We start from the raw sequence: 13108 nt of genomic DNA on the forward strand, positions 1-13108 counted from the left end.
ATTGATGCTCCCTAGCACATAGTGTACCTTAAAGGCTCCGCAGATTCAAGAGTAATAATAACTGATGTAGTAGTACTGTAGTAGTATATGCATATCCTCCTACAGAGAAAGTCTAGACTTGGAATGGAATTGTTTAAGCTAGGGCTCATACCAAGCTTCATTCAATTTGAATTTCAAATACAAAAAACGGTTCTGTTACAACCTGGCATGTTAACCATAAATATAGCATGAGCATTACAAGTAGAGTCTTCAAGGCAGTACATCAACAAATGATACTTGGCATGAGAGCTAGATAAATTAAACCATCACAACCTCACCTTCCTCACTTTTGCTTTAATTACCGATCAACAACTCCAGGTCACTAACATGCAGACTCATGTCACAAATTGCCTCTACAGCAATACTTCTTTGATTGAACATAAATAAGAGATAGACAAAGGCAATAAAATGCAAAATTCACCTTGATCTGTTCAGATGGGCTGTACAAGGCATCTCTACCATTCTTCTTTCTTGAGTTCCATCTCCCAGCGTGAAAACCATTTCTGAATAGCTAATTCAAGGCTTTCTTCTGTACTCCTTACTACACAACTTTACAAAATCCTCTGGAACCCTGAACTGGAGCACTGTAGCTGCAATGCTCCAAGAAATTGCTCAAAACCCAGACAGTTGTATAGGGAAAAGAGATGTACTGACTTGATCCAGGAGTCGAATGAAAGAATAACATATGTTACTTCTTCAGGCTGTTGCTTGAGAGGACTTTCTTTCCGTATGGACTTGTCTGTAGCTCCGGAACAAAGGGCTTGATAGCTTCTACCAAGGCAGCATGAAGAGCTCCCTACTCAAAAGGAAAATGTGGAACCAGATGAGTTTGAAACCAGGAAAGTCAAAACATATATATATATATATATATATATATATATATATATATATATATATATATATATCAAGAAATTCCAGTGTAGTCCTACCTTAGAATGATTAAGTGCAGCTTGAATAACATAATTGCCATAAGGGTCCAGCAAGATTTGATCTAATCGTGAGTTATTTATCAGTTCCTTAATGATACGAGGGCGATGCTCTTCTCCAGCGTATTTCAGGCACTTCTCAACCACATTGCTGCTATATTTCTGCATAGAGAGGTATCCATAGTTACCCTCCAGTTGGTCAAGAACATCAATGGTGGCCCAAGGAATCTGAAGTTCAAATACAAACTGTACCACATAATTCCTGCAAATTAAAATTCAATATGAGACACTTCATAAAAAAAAAAAAGTTAATATGAGACAGATTACTAACTCCAAGAAAAACTGGGCTTTACTGACACATGAACATGCACAACAATAGACAGGACCACAATATGCTTACCAGTAATTAAAAAGAATAGCTATCTCTGGAGATCTGAGATCATAGACAAGATTCACACAATACAACAACAGAAAAAAGGAAATATAGTGAATACCCAAATGGATCTTGGGTGAGGATAAGAGCATTAGAAGTGATCTCGGAGATCAAACGCCGTTTATGTTCACCATCAGAAAGGCCAAGGCACTTTTGAAGCACACAGCACCCATGGCGGTCTGTTGCAAGCTCAGCACAGTGCGAGATTGCAGCTTTAAAGAGAAACTGGAAAACAAAACTCAGAATATCATTGAAATAAGAAAACTAGTCCAATTCCAAAAGGTCTACAGATCAACTGTAATGAGAGCAGTGCTTCTGATTCCTATGCATGAAGCAAGGAGAACGAAGGGAATTATGTTCCACATAATTGGCCGCCACAATCATATCGGATCTCTCAAGCAATAACAATGAAACAATAGCTGTTAACTTATAATTGCAAAGTCAAACCTGATCAGATGATCCTAACTACCTATTCTATTAATGCAATCCACACTGTTTGTGTATAGCATAAAAATCAACATCATAAAACAAAGAACAACAACAGGATGATGGGCTTAGAATAAACTGAAAATTTTGTATAATGAATTCATATGCAGTAGTGTACAATCAACAACATAAAATATGCGACAAGCCTGAGGAAAGACTGAAATTTCAAAGGACTTGCCTAGGCATTACAGTATTAGTTATGCAAAAGGAGAATTTGATGAAACAAAGATACCATATCAAAACAATAAGCATCATATGTTATATACAAAGCATGGTAGAAGAGTGGAGCTTTCCATGGGGGGAGGGGGAGATTGTAAAATGAAATACAAGCTATTTACAAGACCAGAATAGAGAGACAAATATTTCAGATACAACATTTAAATCCAGAGCTTAAAAAACTAATTGCTATAATACACGACAATCCTGTGATGTACTCATGGAACTTAGAACTTATGATGAAATAAAGTTGTTTACATACACATAGAAGATAACTGAAAGTGCCATCCATAATATAATTTTGTTCTACAATGTACAACATTTACACAGTAAGTGTGTTTCCAAGTAATACATAACTATTTTAAAAGAGAAAAAGAATCTGTTCCCTGACTTTGATCTGAATCTTTCACTGTTCAAGTTGGTGCCAAAAACAAAATATATCCAAGCCTCTCCATGGAGTACCCAAGCTGAATGCCAAATTGTTAACCATGGTGCAAAATCAAATATAGGGGCGGAAAACTTGAAAGTGGAGATATACATGTCTGATTTTAATTATTTTAGAAACTAGACAATCACAAGAGGTGCTCATCTTGAACTATTTTGAAAACATAACGATTCACAATGGATCAAAAGTATCAACATATTCAGCAACATCCAAAGGCAGAGTTTTTTAAATTACAACCCCAAGAATACACACAAGCAAATGTTTGTCTCAACTTCTGAACTCACATACTAAAACTTAAGCACCATATATAATAATTCATGATTAAAGTTTTAACTTCAAGCTCTGCAAGTTGGCTTGACTCAAACCTGTTCAAGCCATAACCAATCATCGAGAAACTGTGCCTTGAGCTCTTGTGCTTCCAACTCTCTATCCATTTAAGTTCCTTCTCAATCTAGCTATTTTTTAAAATTTTAAATCAATTGATTCTAAAGTCAAAACAGGGATCAATCAGCATTTCTTTGTGCAAATTTCCTCAAAATTGCATTCACTCATTGTTAGAGGGCCATCAGACCTGCAAAATGGGACCCTTAAGAACTACGTCCTGTAAGGACAACGTTCTGATCCTCGTCGTCTCCTAAATATCTATTTTATTTTCTAAATTTGAAATAAAATAAGGCATGGTTTTTCATAAGTCTATGTATGTCCATATGAATTCTTGTGTGGTTATTTTTTATTTTTTTTATCTATTGGGAGGTTCATAATTATATTCTGTAATTATCTGTCATCTCTACAGAGATGTCAACATGCTTGTTGGTTTGGACAGTCAACTGAGGGCTATGGTATTAAACATTGGAACTCCCCTAAAAGTCTATTCAATTTCCCACTTGCTTAAGATAAGTAAATTTAAATGATATGGTGCACATGGAAATCCGTTGGCTTGTCAAGACCATCCTCCTATAATGAACTGTAGCAAACTAGGACTTGGGTTATCATTTTTAGCAAGTGCTCTAAAGTGTATTCTAAATTGAAGAAAGGAAACCAATTATGCACCAGGAGCCGTGTGTAAGAAAGGGATTAAATTTTCCAGCACCAAGCTTATCCCTTGCATTGCCAGTCAGGCATTGGTCACAAGGATTTCCTATGAAGGGTGCCCCAATTACCTGAGCATGCTATGTCTAAAATGGATGAGCTGTTCACAGTTAAAACAGCCTAGATAAGATTTATAAAGTTTAGATTCTGTCTTCTCATATTCGGCGAGTAAATATGCGGATGTAATTAAAGATATGTATGAGGGTGTGGTGACTAGTGCGAGATTGTGAGAGGTCAAAGCAATGAATTTCCAAATACGATTGAGTTACATCAGGGATCAGCCTTAAGCCCTTATCTTTTTGCACTTATCATGGACGACCTAACCAAGAGTATCCAAGATGAGGTCTCGTGGTGTATGCTCTTCGCCGATGATATCGTTTTGGTGGATGAGACAAAAGCAAGAATTGATGCTAAGTTAGAGTTATGGAGATCAACCTTAGAAACAAAAGGCTTTAAGATTAGTAGAAAGAAGACAGAATATGATGTGTAATTTTAGTCATACTATGATGGATTTTGATATGGTGAGAATTGGGGAAAGAGAGAGACCGGAAAGTAACTATTTTAGATATCTGGGGTCAATCATAAATAAAGAAGGTGACATAGAAGATGCTGTTTCACAGATAATTAAAGTGGGATGGATGAAGTAGAGAGGTGCATCCGGAGTGCTGTGTGACCGACATATTCCATTAAAGTTTAAATGAAAGTTCTATAGGACTGTTGTACGACCGGCTATGATGTATGGGGGCAGAATGTTGGGCAGTTAAGAAGTGTCATATTGAAAAGCTGTGTGTAGCAAAGATGAGGATGTTAAGATGGATGTGCGGAAAAACTAGAAAGGATAAAGTAAGGAATGAGCATATTAGAGCTGACTAGGGAGTTGACCCGATCAATGACAAACTTCAAGAGAGTCGTTTGAGGTGGTATGGTCATGTTCAACGGAGGCCTAAGGACACCCCAATAAGGAGGATTGATATGATCCCGATTGAAGGAGCTAAAAGAGCTAGGGGCAGGCCTAAAATGACCATAGGAGAAGTTGTGAAGAAAGACATGCATAGTCTAGGTCTTGTACCAAGTATGACCTCGGATAGAGCCTATTGGAGGGCAAGGATCCATGTAGCAGATTTAGCTGAGATTCTCCTGACTTACTAGGCTGTGCCTCTTTCTTCTTACTTTGTTTTGTTGGATCCATGTAAGCCAACCCCATTAAGTTGGGATAAGGCTAAGTTTGTAGTTGTTGCAGATTCTGTCTTCACAATTCACACTTTTCAGGTTTTCTTTTTCAATATTATTGATAGATAACTGAAAATACTTCACTGAAAGAACAGAAAAGAAAAGGGAAGGTAGGAGGAAGCAAAGACATCCAGAAAGGATACAGCTGACAGGAGAAAACAGGAGCATTTGAAAAAAGTGCAACAACCTGACAATCGATAATCATTCCAAACCAGTATATTGCCTCAAGGGTCAAACACCTTGTATTTTTTTGAGCTGCTAAGTGTGAATAGTCTAGGCATGTGGGTACTAATTCTATCAGTTGTAAGTCACATTTATGTTCTAGTTAGCACCTTCTATTTTTGACATTTCATATTCCTTCTTTAAGGACCTCGTTTGGTATAAGTAGCCTCCTCACCATCCTAACAAAAAATTCTTTCATTTAAAGGGGAAAAAAGTAGCAAGTTTGCTCATACAAGATTTCATGTCTAGATATATTCATGCTTTAAATACACAGAGGCATCTTTGCTTTGAATACAATGCATGATATCACTACCAACCTTCTTCATTTCACCTATGATTTCGTTTTAAATATGACACAATGTGAAGGTATAGGATGAGTATCAGATCTATAAAACCAGGACCAACCAGTTTCAATCGCCAGCCCAAGTGTCAATTTTGATAGTTTAAATAAGCAATTAAGGAGTACCAGCATGAACCAAGATAATAAAGAGGTATTGAAACAAAAAGAGCAATTATAAATTAAAATTCAAGTCTATGCAACACTTGACTAGGAAGTAGCATCTCTTTAACCTAATATATTGTAGATTTTAGAATTTCACTTCCGAGGACCTTCATGTAATGTTGCATTGTTTTCATATTGGTACCCTTCTCTGTTGAACGTTCTGTTTAATAATACATATGGATTAGCCTGGAAGTTGTACATCCAGTTTTTAATATATGATGGGGGCATGAGAGGTTCCAATTTTCCCCATCCAATTTAGCTGAGAACTCATAGAGCGTCTTTTTTTTCATGAATTAAACAGTTTATCTGTGTTGTATCTTTGAAATCTTAGTTCCATAAATTATTTGATTTTAATCATGTCATGTGGAATTTAACCTTTAGGTATTGCTTTATGAGTTCTCTGGGATTTAATCAGAGGGCGGACCTCGGCGCCAACGCCCAACGGTAAGTTGCTCCATTGGGTTTGAGTCGGGAAACAGCCTCTCCGCGAAGCAGGGGTAAGGTTGCGTACATTATGACCCTCCCTAGACCCTACTGTAGCAGGAGCCTCGTGCACTCAGTACGGCCTCATGTGGAATTTAACCTTTTTACCAGACTTACCTACTAAATCCGCCCAGTCCAACCACCATGAGCAATAGGAGGTCAACTCAACCTGAATTTGTGGAATTTGGTCTCTGGAATTGTTCACCCTATTCCAAACCTACTAAAAAAGTATATTCTACTCTCAATTCGACAATAAATTATCACTCTTGCAAGTTGCAACTTCCAATTCCAACAACCAAACAGAGCCTACACCATAGGTACTCAAAATTCCATTTTCTGTAGAATCTTTTAGTAAGAGAACTCCCTTCCAGAAGTAACACATCCCATGTATGCCTCAGACCTCTTTCAACTATTAACAAAGAAAAATATTGCAACAACTCTGTTCAGTAAACAACCAAGTTCATTTTCCTTGTTGCTACACTTAAGACAAAAGAAATGATTCCCTGTGGTAGTCTATTCTTTCGGATTTATAAGGGACTGCTCAAATATGTGTCAAGAAATCAAGCCAAGAAATGAGATGCCTTCAGGATGTGGTAGATGTTCTATCCAAGCCAAATAGCCAATAGCAAGCAAAGGTTCTGTAGTGTCATTGAAGGGATAAAAACAAATCATCTTTCTCCTGGCACCTAGGTAAACATAAATTTAGTTTGATTGCTCAAAGTTGTAAGCAATTAATGAATGAATTTATATTCAAGTATTATGGCAAACAATTATTAAAATAAAAACAAACGTATTTAAATATGATGGCCACTACCATCACTTTTCTTCATAAAACAGCACCAAAGATTATGGGTACCATGGAATAGATAAGACAAAGAATCCGTAAACTGGAAAAAAAAACCCCGAAATGAAAGGGTTTTCCTAAAAAAAAAAATCAAATTATTATGTATAATATCCTTTCATTACAACAACAACTCAGCCTTATCCCACTTAATGGGGTCGGCTACATGGATCCAACAAAACAAAGTAGGGAAAACTAAGGTCAAACAAGAAAAAGGGGGATGGAGAGATGGAAAAAGTGGGATGGGGGATGAGAAATTATTTAGTTCCTTTAAATCTTTAATAATAAATTAAAGTATGTTTAAAAATCACCCTTTTTGTCTGAGACTAACGTCAGTGTTACAGATCTTGAAATTATGGGTACAAGCACAGGAGATTCTTTGGCTCCATCAGAATAAAAGAATTTCTTACATGAAGACTCAGGGGCCTCAGGGAAGAAAAAATAGCTCACGGAACCAATTTTCTAAGTTAGCAAATGAGATATTAGAACTATATATTATATAAAACTTTAAGATATCTTTTATCAACATGCTCACAGAATATGAAGAATAGTATATTGGTTAGATAAGACATGAATAGGCATATACTCATACATTGGAAGTGGCTCTTGAAAGCAGTTCTTATGCTTTCTTAAAATAATAAAGAAAACATTATTGCAAATTCTGAATGATAAGGTAATCCAGCAGGTGTGCAACAGAGAAGGATGTGCTATCTAGATGGTTTGGGTAAGGTATTTTGGAGGTCCCATGCACACCTAACTTCACCTCCTAATTTAATATGGGTTAAGAGTTCCTGTTCCTACTACTACATACCGTTCTTTTTATAGTCTACTAGTCTCAGGACTGTATCCACTGATCAGCAAATCTTCAGAGATTTGCCAGCTAAAAGTTTGGCTTTGGTGTCTGGGTACTGCTGAATCTTTATCTCACCTTCTAATGCATGGGTGGTGGCAGAGATGAGCGATGACATGGGTAATGGCATGATCTTTTTTTGAGTTAGTTTCGTGTTTAAAGGTGAGGCGTGGAAAGCAAAGATTTTTGAGAGAGAGGGGGGGGGAAACTTTGGTCCTTTATGCCAGATGTGGTGAAGGAATCCAAGGGCCTCTGAAATCATGCTGAGCCTATGTACAGGGTGGCTCTTTAAGGCTAAGGAAAAGATGTTGTTCGGGCATCCACCTGTAAAGAATTCTACAAACAATAGAGGAGACTGGAAACTGCTTTCATCTGTAGGTTACAGTTGGGTTATACTGTTGTATGACCTCACTCCTTAAGGATTCAATAGAGTATAGGGGTCTCCCTTTAATAAACTTTCCTGCCTTGTCCAAGAGAAAAGAAAAGAAAAGTCCTCATAAGATGTTGGTATTTGGAAATAATGAATATATTGTCTTACTCAAGAAGACATGATCAGCAGAAAATACACATTATATAAGAGAAGTTATAACTAATAAGAGCAGTACCCAAGCATCTAAAGTTATACAAGCTTTTGCCAGTATGAAGTTTCTCAATTATCTTGAAATTACACTTAAATTACCTTAATAAATACAATTTTCAGCCATAAACTTGAGCGATAACCACCACAAATGTATTGATGTAAACAAGTAAGTCTTTAATAGATTGGTAGAGCATAAATGAGGGGGGAGGGGGGAATAAGTTGTTCTTACCTCACTATATTCAGGCATTAAGTACTGTAAGCAGCGCTGTGCAACATGATTACCATTCATATCTTTTATCAAAGGCACAATACCAGACTTCAGAGAGGAAACAATCATTGAAAACTGCTCAGGAGTTGTAAGGGTCTCAATAACCTTCTGTACAGCTCGAGTCCTGTGTCATAGAACGGAACTAGGAATGAGAAGAGAAACTTATTGCAAACTAAATACAATAAGAAATAAAACTTCAAATGACAATTAAAAGCATAAAAAGATGAAGAAAAATACATACCCATGCATGTCACATGAAATTCTAACAAGGTCACCAGGTTTTCTTGTAATTGCATGAATGATCTGCATTCTCTGGTCATCATCACACACTTCGAGTAGCTTCTGGACTAGGTAGTTTCCAAAAGGATCTGTCATGAGTTCAACAATGTGGCCAATTATCTCAACAAAAATTTTCTCAACATCTTCTGCAGTACCCTCAGCAAATTTCTTTTGCAAGAAGCGGCAACCATGTTGATCCTTTGCCATAAGGAATATTCGACCTGTAACGTCGTCATCCATGGAATTATATCTTTGAGATGGTGACATCAGATTATTATTACTGATGTCTGCGGTATCAGGGGATGAACCTTGTGAGTTCTGGCCATCAAGAAGGAAGGATCCCGCATTTAGAATGGATGGGTGGTGGTGGTGGAAATGACCATTTGAGAGGGTCCTCCCATTGGCATTACCATAGTTCAAAGATTTATGTCCTCCATCAGATCCTGGCTTGATAGCTCTTATTGAATTCAAGCCATGTGATCTTGTTAGAATCTTCTCAGGAAAACTATGTTTCCCCACTTTGTCCATAACTGGGACTGCTTCAATATCTTTGGCAGCAAGAGCAGGAGAATTACGTCCCAAACCGCTTGCAGATGTCTGTTTCTGGCCATGTGCAAATGGACAGCTATCACCCCTCCCACAAAACCCCTGAGTGCACTGATGGCATACACCATTGCTAATAGGAGTTAGATCTGATGAATTAAATCCCCTACTAGTTGCAGCATTGTTCCAAAAGGCATCTCGATTGGATTGTTCAAGTGGGTGGGAGATGGGCATTTCAAAATAAGGCTGCCTCAGGTTCCTAGTCATAGGCCCAAGTATTGAATTCACATTTGCTTGCATTGAAAGTTGAGCCTCTGATCCCTGATTCCGAAGCTGCTGCAAATAGAGGTTTTGTTGATGCATCCTACAATACCTCTCTTCTTCCATATGCCGCCAACTGAGAGGGGAGCGGCCCGTTTCCTGTGGCTGCAGGTAAGGAACAGGCGATTGTGTATCCATGAAATACTGCTGCTGATACGGCATCACTGGGAATTCGACTCCAGGAGCAGGACTAGATAGAACCTGAAAGGCGTGCATTCCTTGAGATAATGGCATAGATGCAGAGTACATTGGAAGCCTCAGTAATTGCTCCCCAAGGTCATCTGATAAATTCTCAAGTGGCTGGTAAGAACCAGGTTTCTGTTTCTCTAGTTCCTGAACATTAAGTTTTAGAAACTTCATGCTTCCCTGGCCATTCATCTCTGCACTTAACTTATTGACCCCATTTGAAGTGGTAGTCACCATATTCATGCCATTTAGTGCATTGGGCGATGAGAGATGAGAAACTGCTACTACTCCTAAATCCAAACTTGAAAAAGGTTTCTGTAGGCAGTTTGGATACTGCCCCTCAAGTACAAAGGTGCAATTTTGTAGTGTTTTATAGTTAACATTCTGAAGACTTGGTGATTCCAATGGCACTCCATCTTTAAAGCTCAATTCTGCAAATGAAGATGTCAAGGATTGGTCATGTGGAAGATTCGGGTACAACCGATCAATATTCTTGACAGGTGACTGACGGTCGCCCTTCTCTGCAGTTAATTTTCCTCCATCCATAATTCCATTGGCCTGAAGACATTCATCAGCTGAACCTTGAGAGGAATTCACACATGTGGCATTGGGTCTTTCAAAAGACAATCCAGCACAGAAAGCAGCATTACTGCCTTGGTTATCTGCCAGGGAAGCATTGCAGAAGTTAGTAAAAGTTGTAGGAGGAGGAGATTTCATGTCTCCCTCTTCCAAAGGGTTTATTTCGAAGTTCGCAGAAGAATTGGGATGCCCGGATTCCTCAGAATATGGATTTACAGAAGTCGCATTTGGGATCTCATGCAGAAGCATCTCCATTTCGTAAATGTCCTGCTCAGTCTCTCCTCCCATATTCTGAATGGAAGAAAGATAGATACCAAATTACGGTGCGGAAAGAGCCTGTACTCGGCAATACAAAACCAAGGAAGAGCCCTGCAACGCAGCAAGATCCTACCCTGGCTAAAAATCTGACTCAAGGTGTGGCATTGAAGTAAATTACTGTAAAAAGAAGCAAAATCCACAAACTTCACAGAAACCCAAATAACGGAAATGTCATCTAATTTAAAGAAACCCAATAACGGACATGTCGTCTAATTCACATCCAAAAACATAAAAACCCTCACTAATACGGGAACTGACACACACACATTGCAAAACAGATGAACAACTTAGCAACGTTTCTTTTTCTATCAGAAATAAACAAGTAACACAAATGCACGAATACCCCGTTAATTCAAGTCCATTGTCCAACTAAACCAGATTATAAAATTCATGACTTGGAAAAGAATAAAGCCTGTATATTATTATAGTTACTGAAAACCCAGTGAAACCAAAGTGTGGAAACTAATCTCCCAACCCACAGAAAAGCCCATTATAACCGAGAGGTACAATCATGTAGGCACCACCACTCAACACCAACAGATTCCACACAAGAAAAACGATCAATGCAGAGAAATCAGTCCCCCAAAAAATAAAAAGCAAAGCCCTCATAACCACGATCATCATCATCGTCAAACAGATTTACCAAGACGTCATTCCTCGAATTCTTTGACGTCCGGAAACCCGTATGACAGAAAGAGAGTGAGGGAGGGGGGGGGGGGAAGAAACCTGAATTTTCCCCAACAATTCAGAAAGCCCAATAAAATTTAATCAATCCAGGTAAAGTACCAAAAACCCCTAAAACCCTGATCATCAAAAACCAACCCAAAAATAGAAAAAAAAAATCACAAAACCCACAGAAAGCAAGCATTCAATTAATAAGAACTAAAACCCATCACTGTCAATGAAAGGAACGAAAACAGAGTCCATTGATAGATAAAGAGGAAAACTTGAGATACAGATAGATAGAAAGACGAAGAAAAGAACGAAAAAGGGAAGCATACGTCAATGGAGACGTACCGGGAACGGAAGCGCCGGCATTAGTGAGAAGAGGTAAGGTAACTCATTTTGGTTAACAAAGGAAAGGGAAGAAGAAAAAAAAAAGGGCTTGACTGGTGATTTTGCAGTGAAAGAGAGATAGTGCGTGGGGTGTTTTGGTAAATTGAGAGAAATGCAAAGGGGATGAAGATGGTGTTGGCAACTTGGTAAGGTCAGGCAGAGAAGCGGCGTTGAGGAGAAGAAGAGGTTTTCATTTCAAAAGGAAAGAGAGAGGAGAGAGAGAGAGAGAGGTACACCAACTTACATAGGAAGCCAATGCCAATTGCCAAATCACATATATTCATGAGTACATTACATGCATGAGATGGTTTCCTTCTTTAATTTACTTATTTGGAATCGGAATCGGAATCGTATCGGATGTGGTGGTTGTAGCTGCCGATACAATATATCATTACAAATCGATATCGTTGGACCGATACGACCTCCAATATCAATATACCAATTACCTACTACCTTGATGGTAAGGTTGTGGATGTAAGCCTCCAATACTCATATCCCGTTATCTGAGAGTTAAGTTCTTACCCAAAAAACATAAATAAAAAACATCTGAGAGTTAAGCAAGTGAAAGGACCAAAATATCCTCTACTCTACTATACTCTATACGTAGGTTTGGAAGTTCGGATTTGTGATACGAATTGAACCAGCCACATGATTAGATTCTTATTTCACTCCCGTTTTAACAAAGTTTGTATGTATAAATACCAGTGTTAATATTGGTATCCGTGTTCGTATCAATCTTGGCCGATATATCGATATGTCTGGGTTGTATTGGCTCGATATTTCCCACTTTTAAGTGGTGTTTATATGTTGTGATTCGACCGATATCCCCGTATGATATTATTGATACTTAGAACTATGGTTTTAACTAAACCATGAGGAGTGCATGAGAAGATATTTGATTGAATTAAGTTATTTTAATTTGAGGTGTGATTAATCTAAATCATGTACTTTCTATCCAATGATCCAAATGACCACATTTACTTTTCACATGGTACAAAGAGGCGCATTAGAATCACTAGACCAAGTAATGTTAACGCTACTTATACATGTAAAATGTTAGTGTATGTGTAGATCAAGAATTTGTTTTAAGTCTACCAATCTAAGAATATATTGATTGTTTTTCAATGTATCCAAATCTATAATAGGGATCAAGGTATCAATATCGTCAAAGGTTGATACTAATATAATCAAGGTTTAAAGTATCGGAAAGGTGATC

The 13108-nt window shown here is 37.9% G+C and overlaps 1 protein-coding gene across 1 annotated transcript; it reads right to left on the bottom strand.

Annotated features, from left to right (window-relative positions):
* Window positions 1-620: 620 nt before the first annotated feature.
* Window positions 621-12147, bottom strand: LOC122641466 (pumilio homolog 5-like). The gene is made up of 7 exons (XM_043834707.1): window positions 11854-12147; window positions 10240-10887; window positions 8852-10185; window positions 8572-8734; window positions 1460-1623; window positions 969-1227; window positions 621-835 (listed from the first exon to the last, which is right to left on the bottom strand). Exons 2-7 carry the CDS (start codon window positions 10804-10806, stop codon window positions 728-730), a joined length of 2595 nt encoding a protein of 864 aa, XP_043690642.1. The 5' UTR covers window positions 10807-10887; window positions 11854-12147; the 3' UTR covers window positions 621-727.
* Between the last annotated feature and the right edge of the window lie 961 nt (window positions 12148-13108).

The sequence above is a fragment of the Telopea speciosissima genome, chromosome 10 (assembly GCF_018873765.1).
Source record: "Telopea speciosissima isolate NSW1024214 ecotype Mountain lineage chromosome 10, Tspe_v1, whole genome shotgun sequence".
NCBI classification, from domain to species: domain Eukaryota; kingdom Viridiplantae; phylum Streptophyta; class Magnoliopsida; order Proteales; family Proteaceae; genus Telopea; species Telopea speciosissima.

Excerpts from the sequence above, each read along its gene's own strand:
- LOC122641466 (XM_043834707.1), bottom strand. The coding sequence starts at position 10,806 with ATGGGAGGAGAGACTGAGCAGGACATTTACGAAATGGAGATGCTTCTG. Across the intron at positions 10,186-10,239 it reads TACAGAAACCTTTTTCAAGT|GGCATGAATATGGTGACTAC; the intron begins TTGGATTTAGGA and ends AATGCACTAAAT. Across the intron at positions 1,228-1,459 it reads CTCACCCAAGATCCATTTGG|GAATTATGTGGTACAGTTTG; the intron begins GTATTCACTATA and ends TTTAATTTGCAG.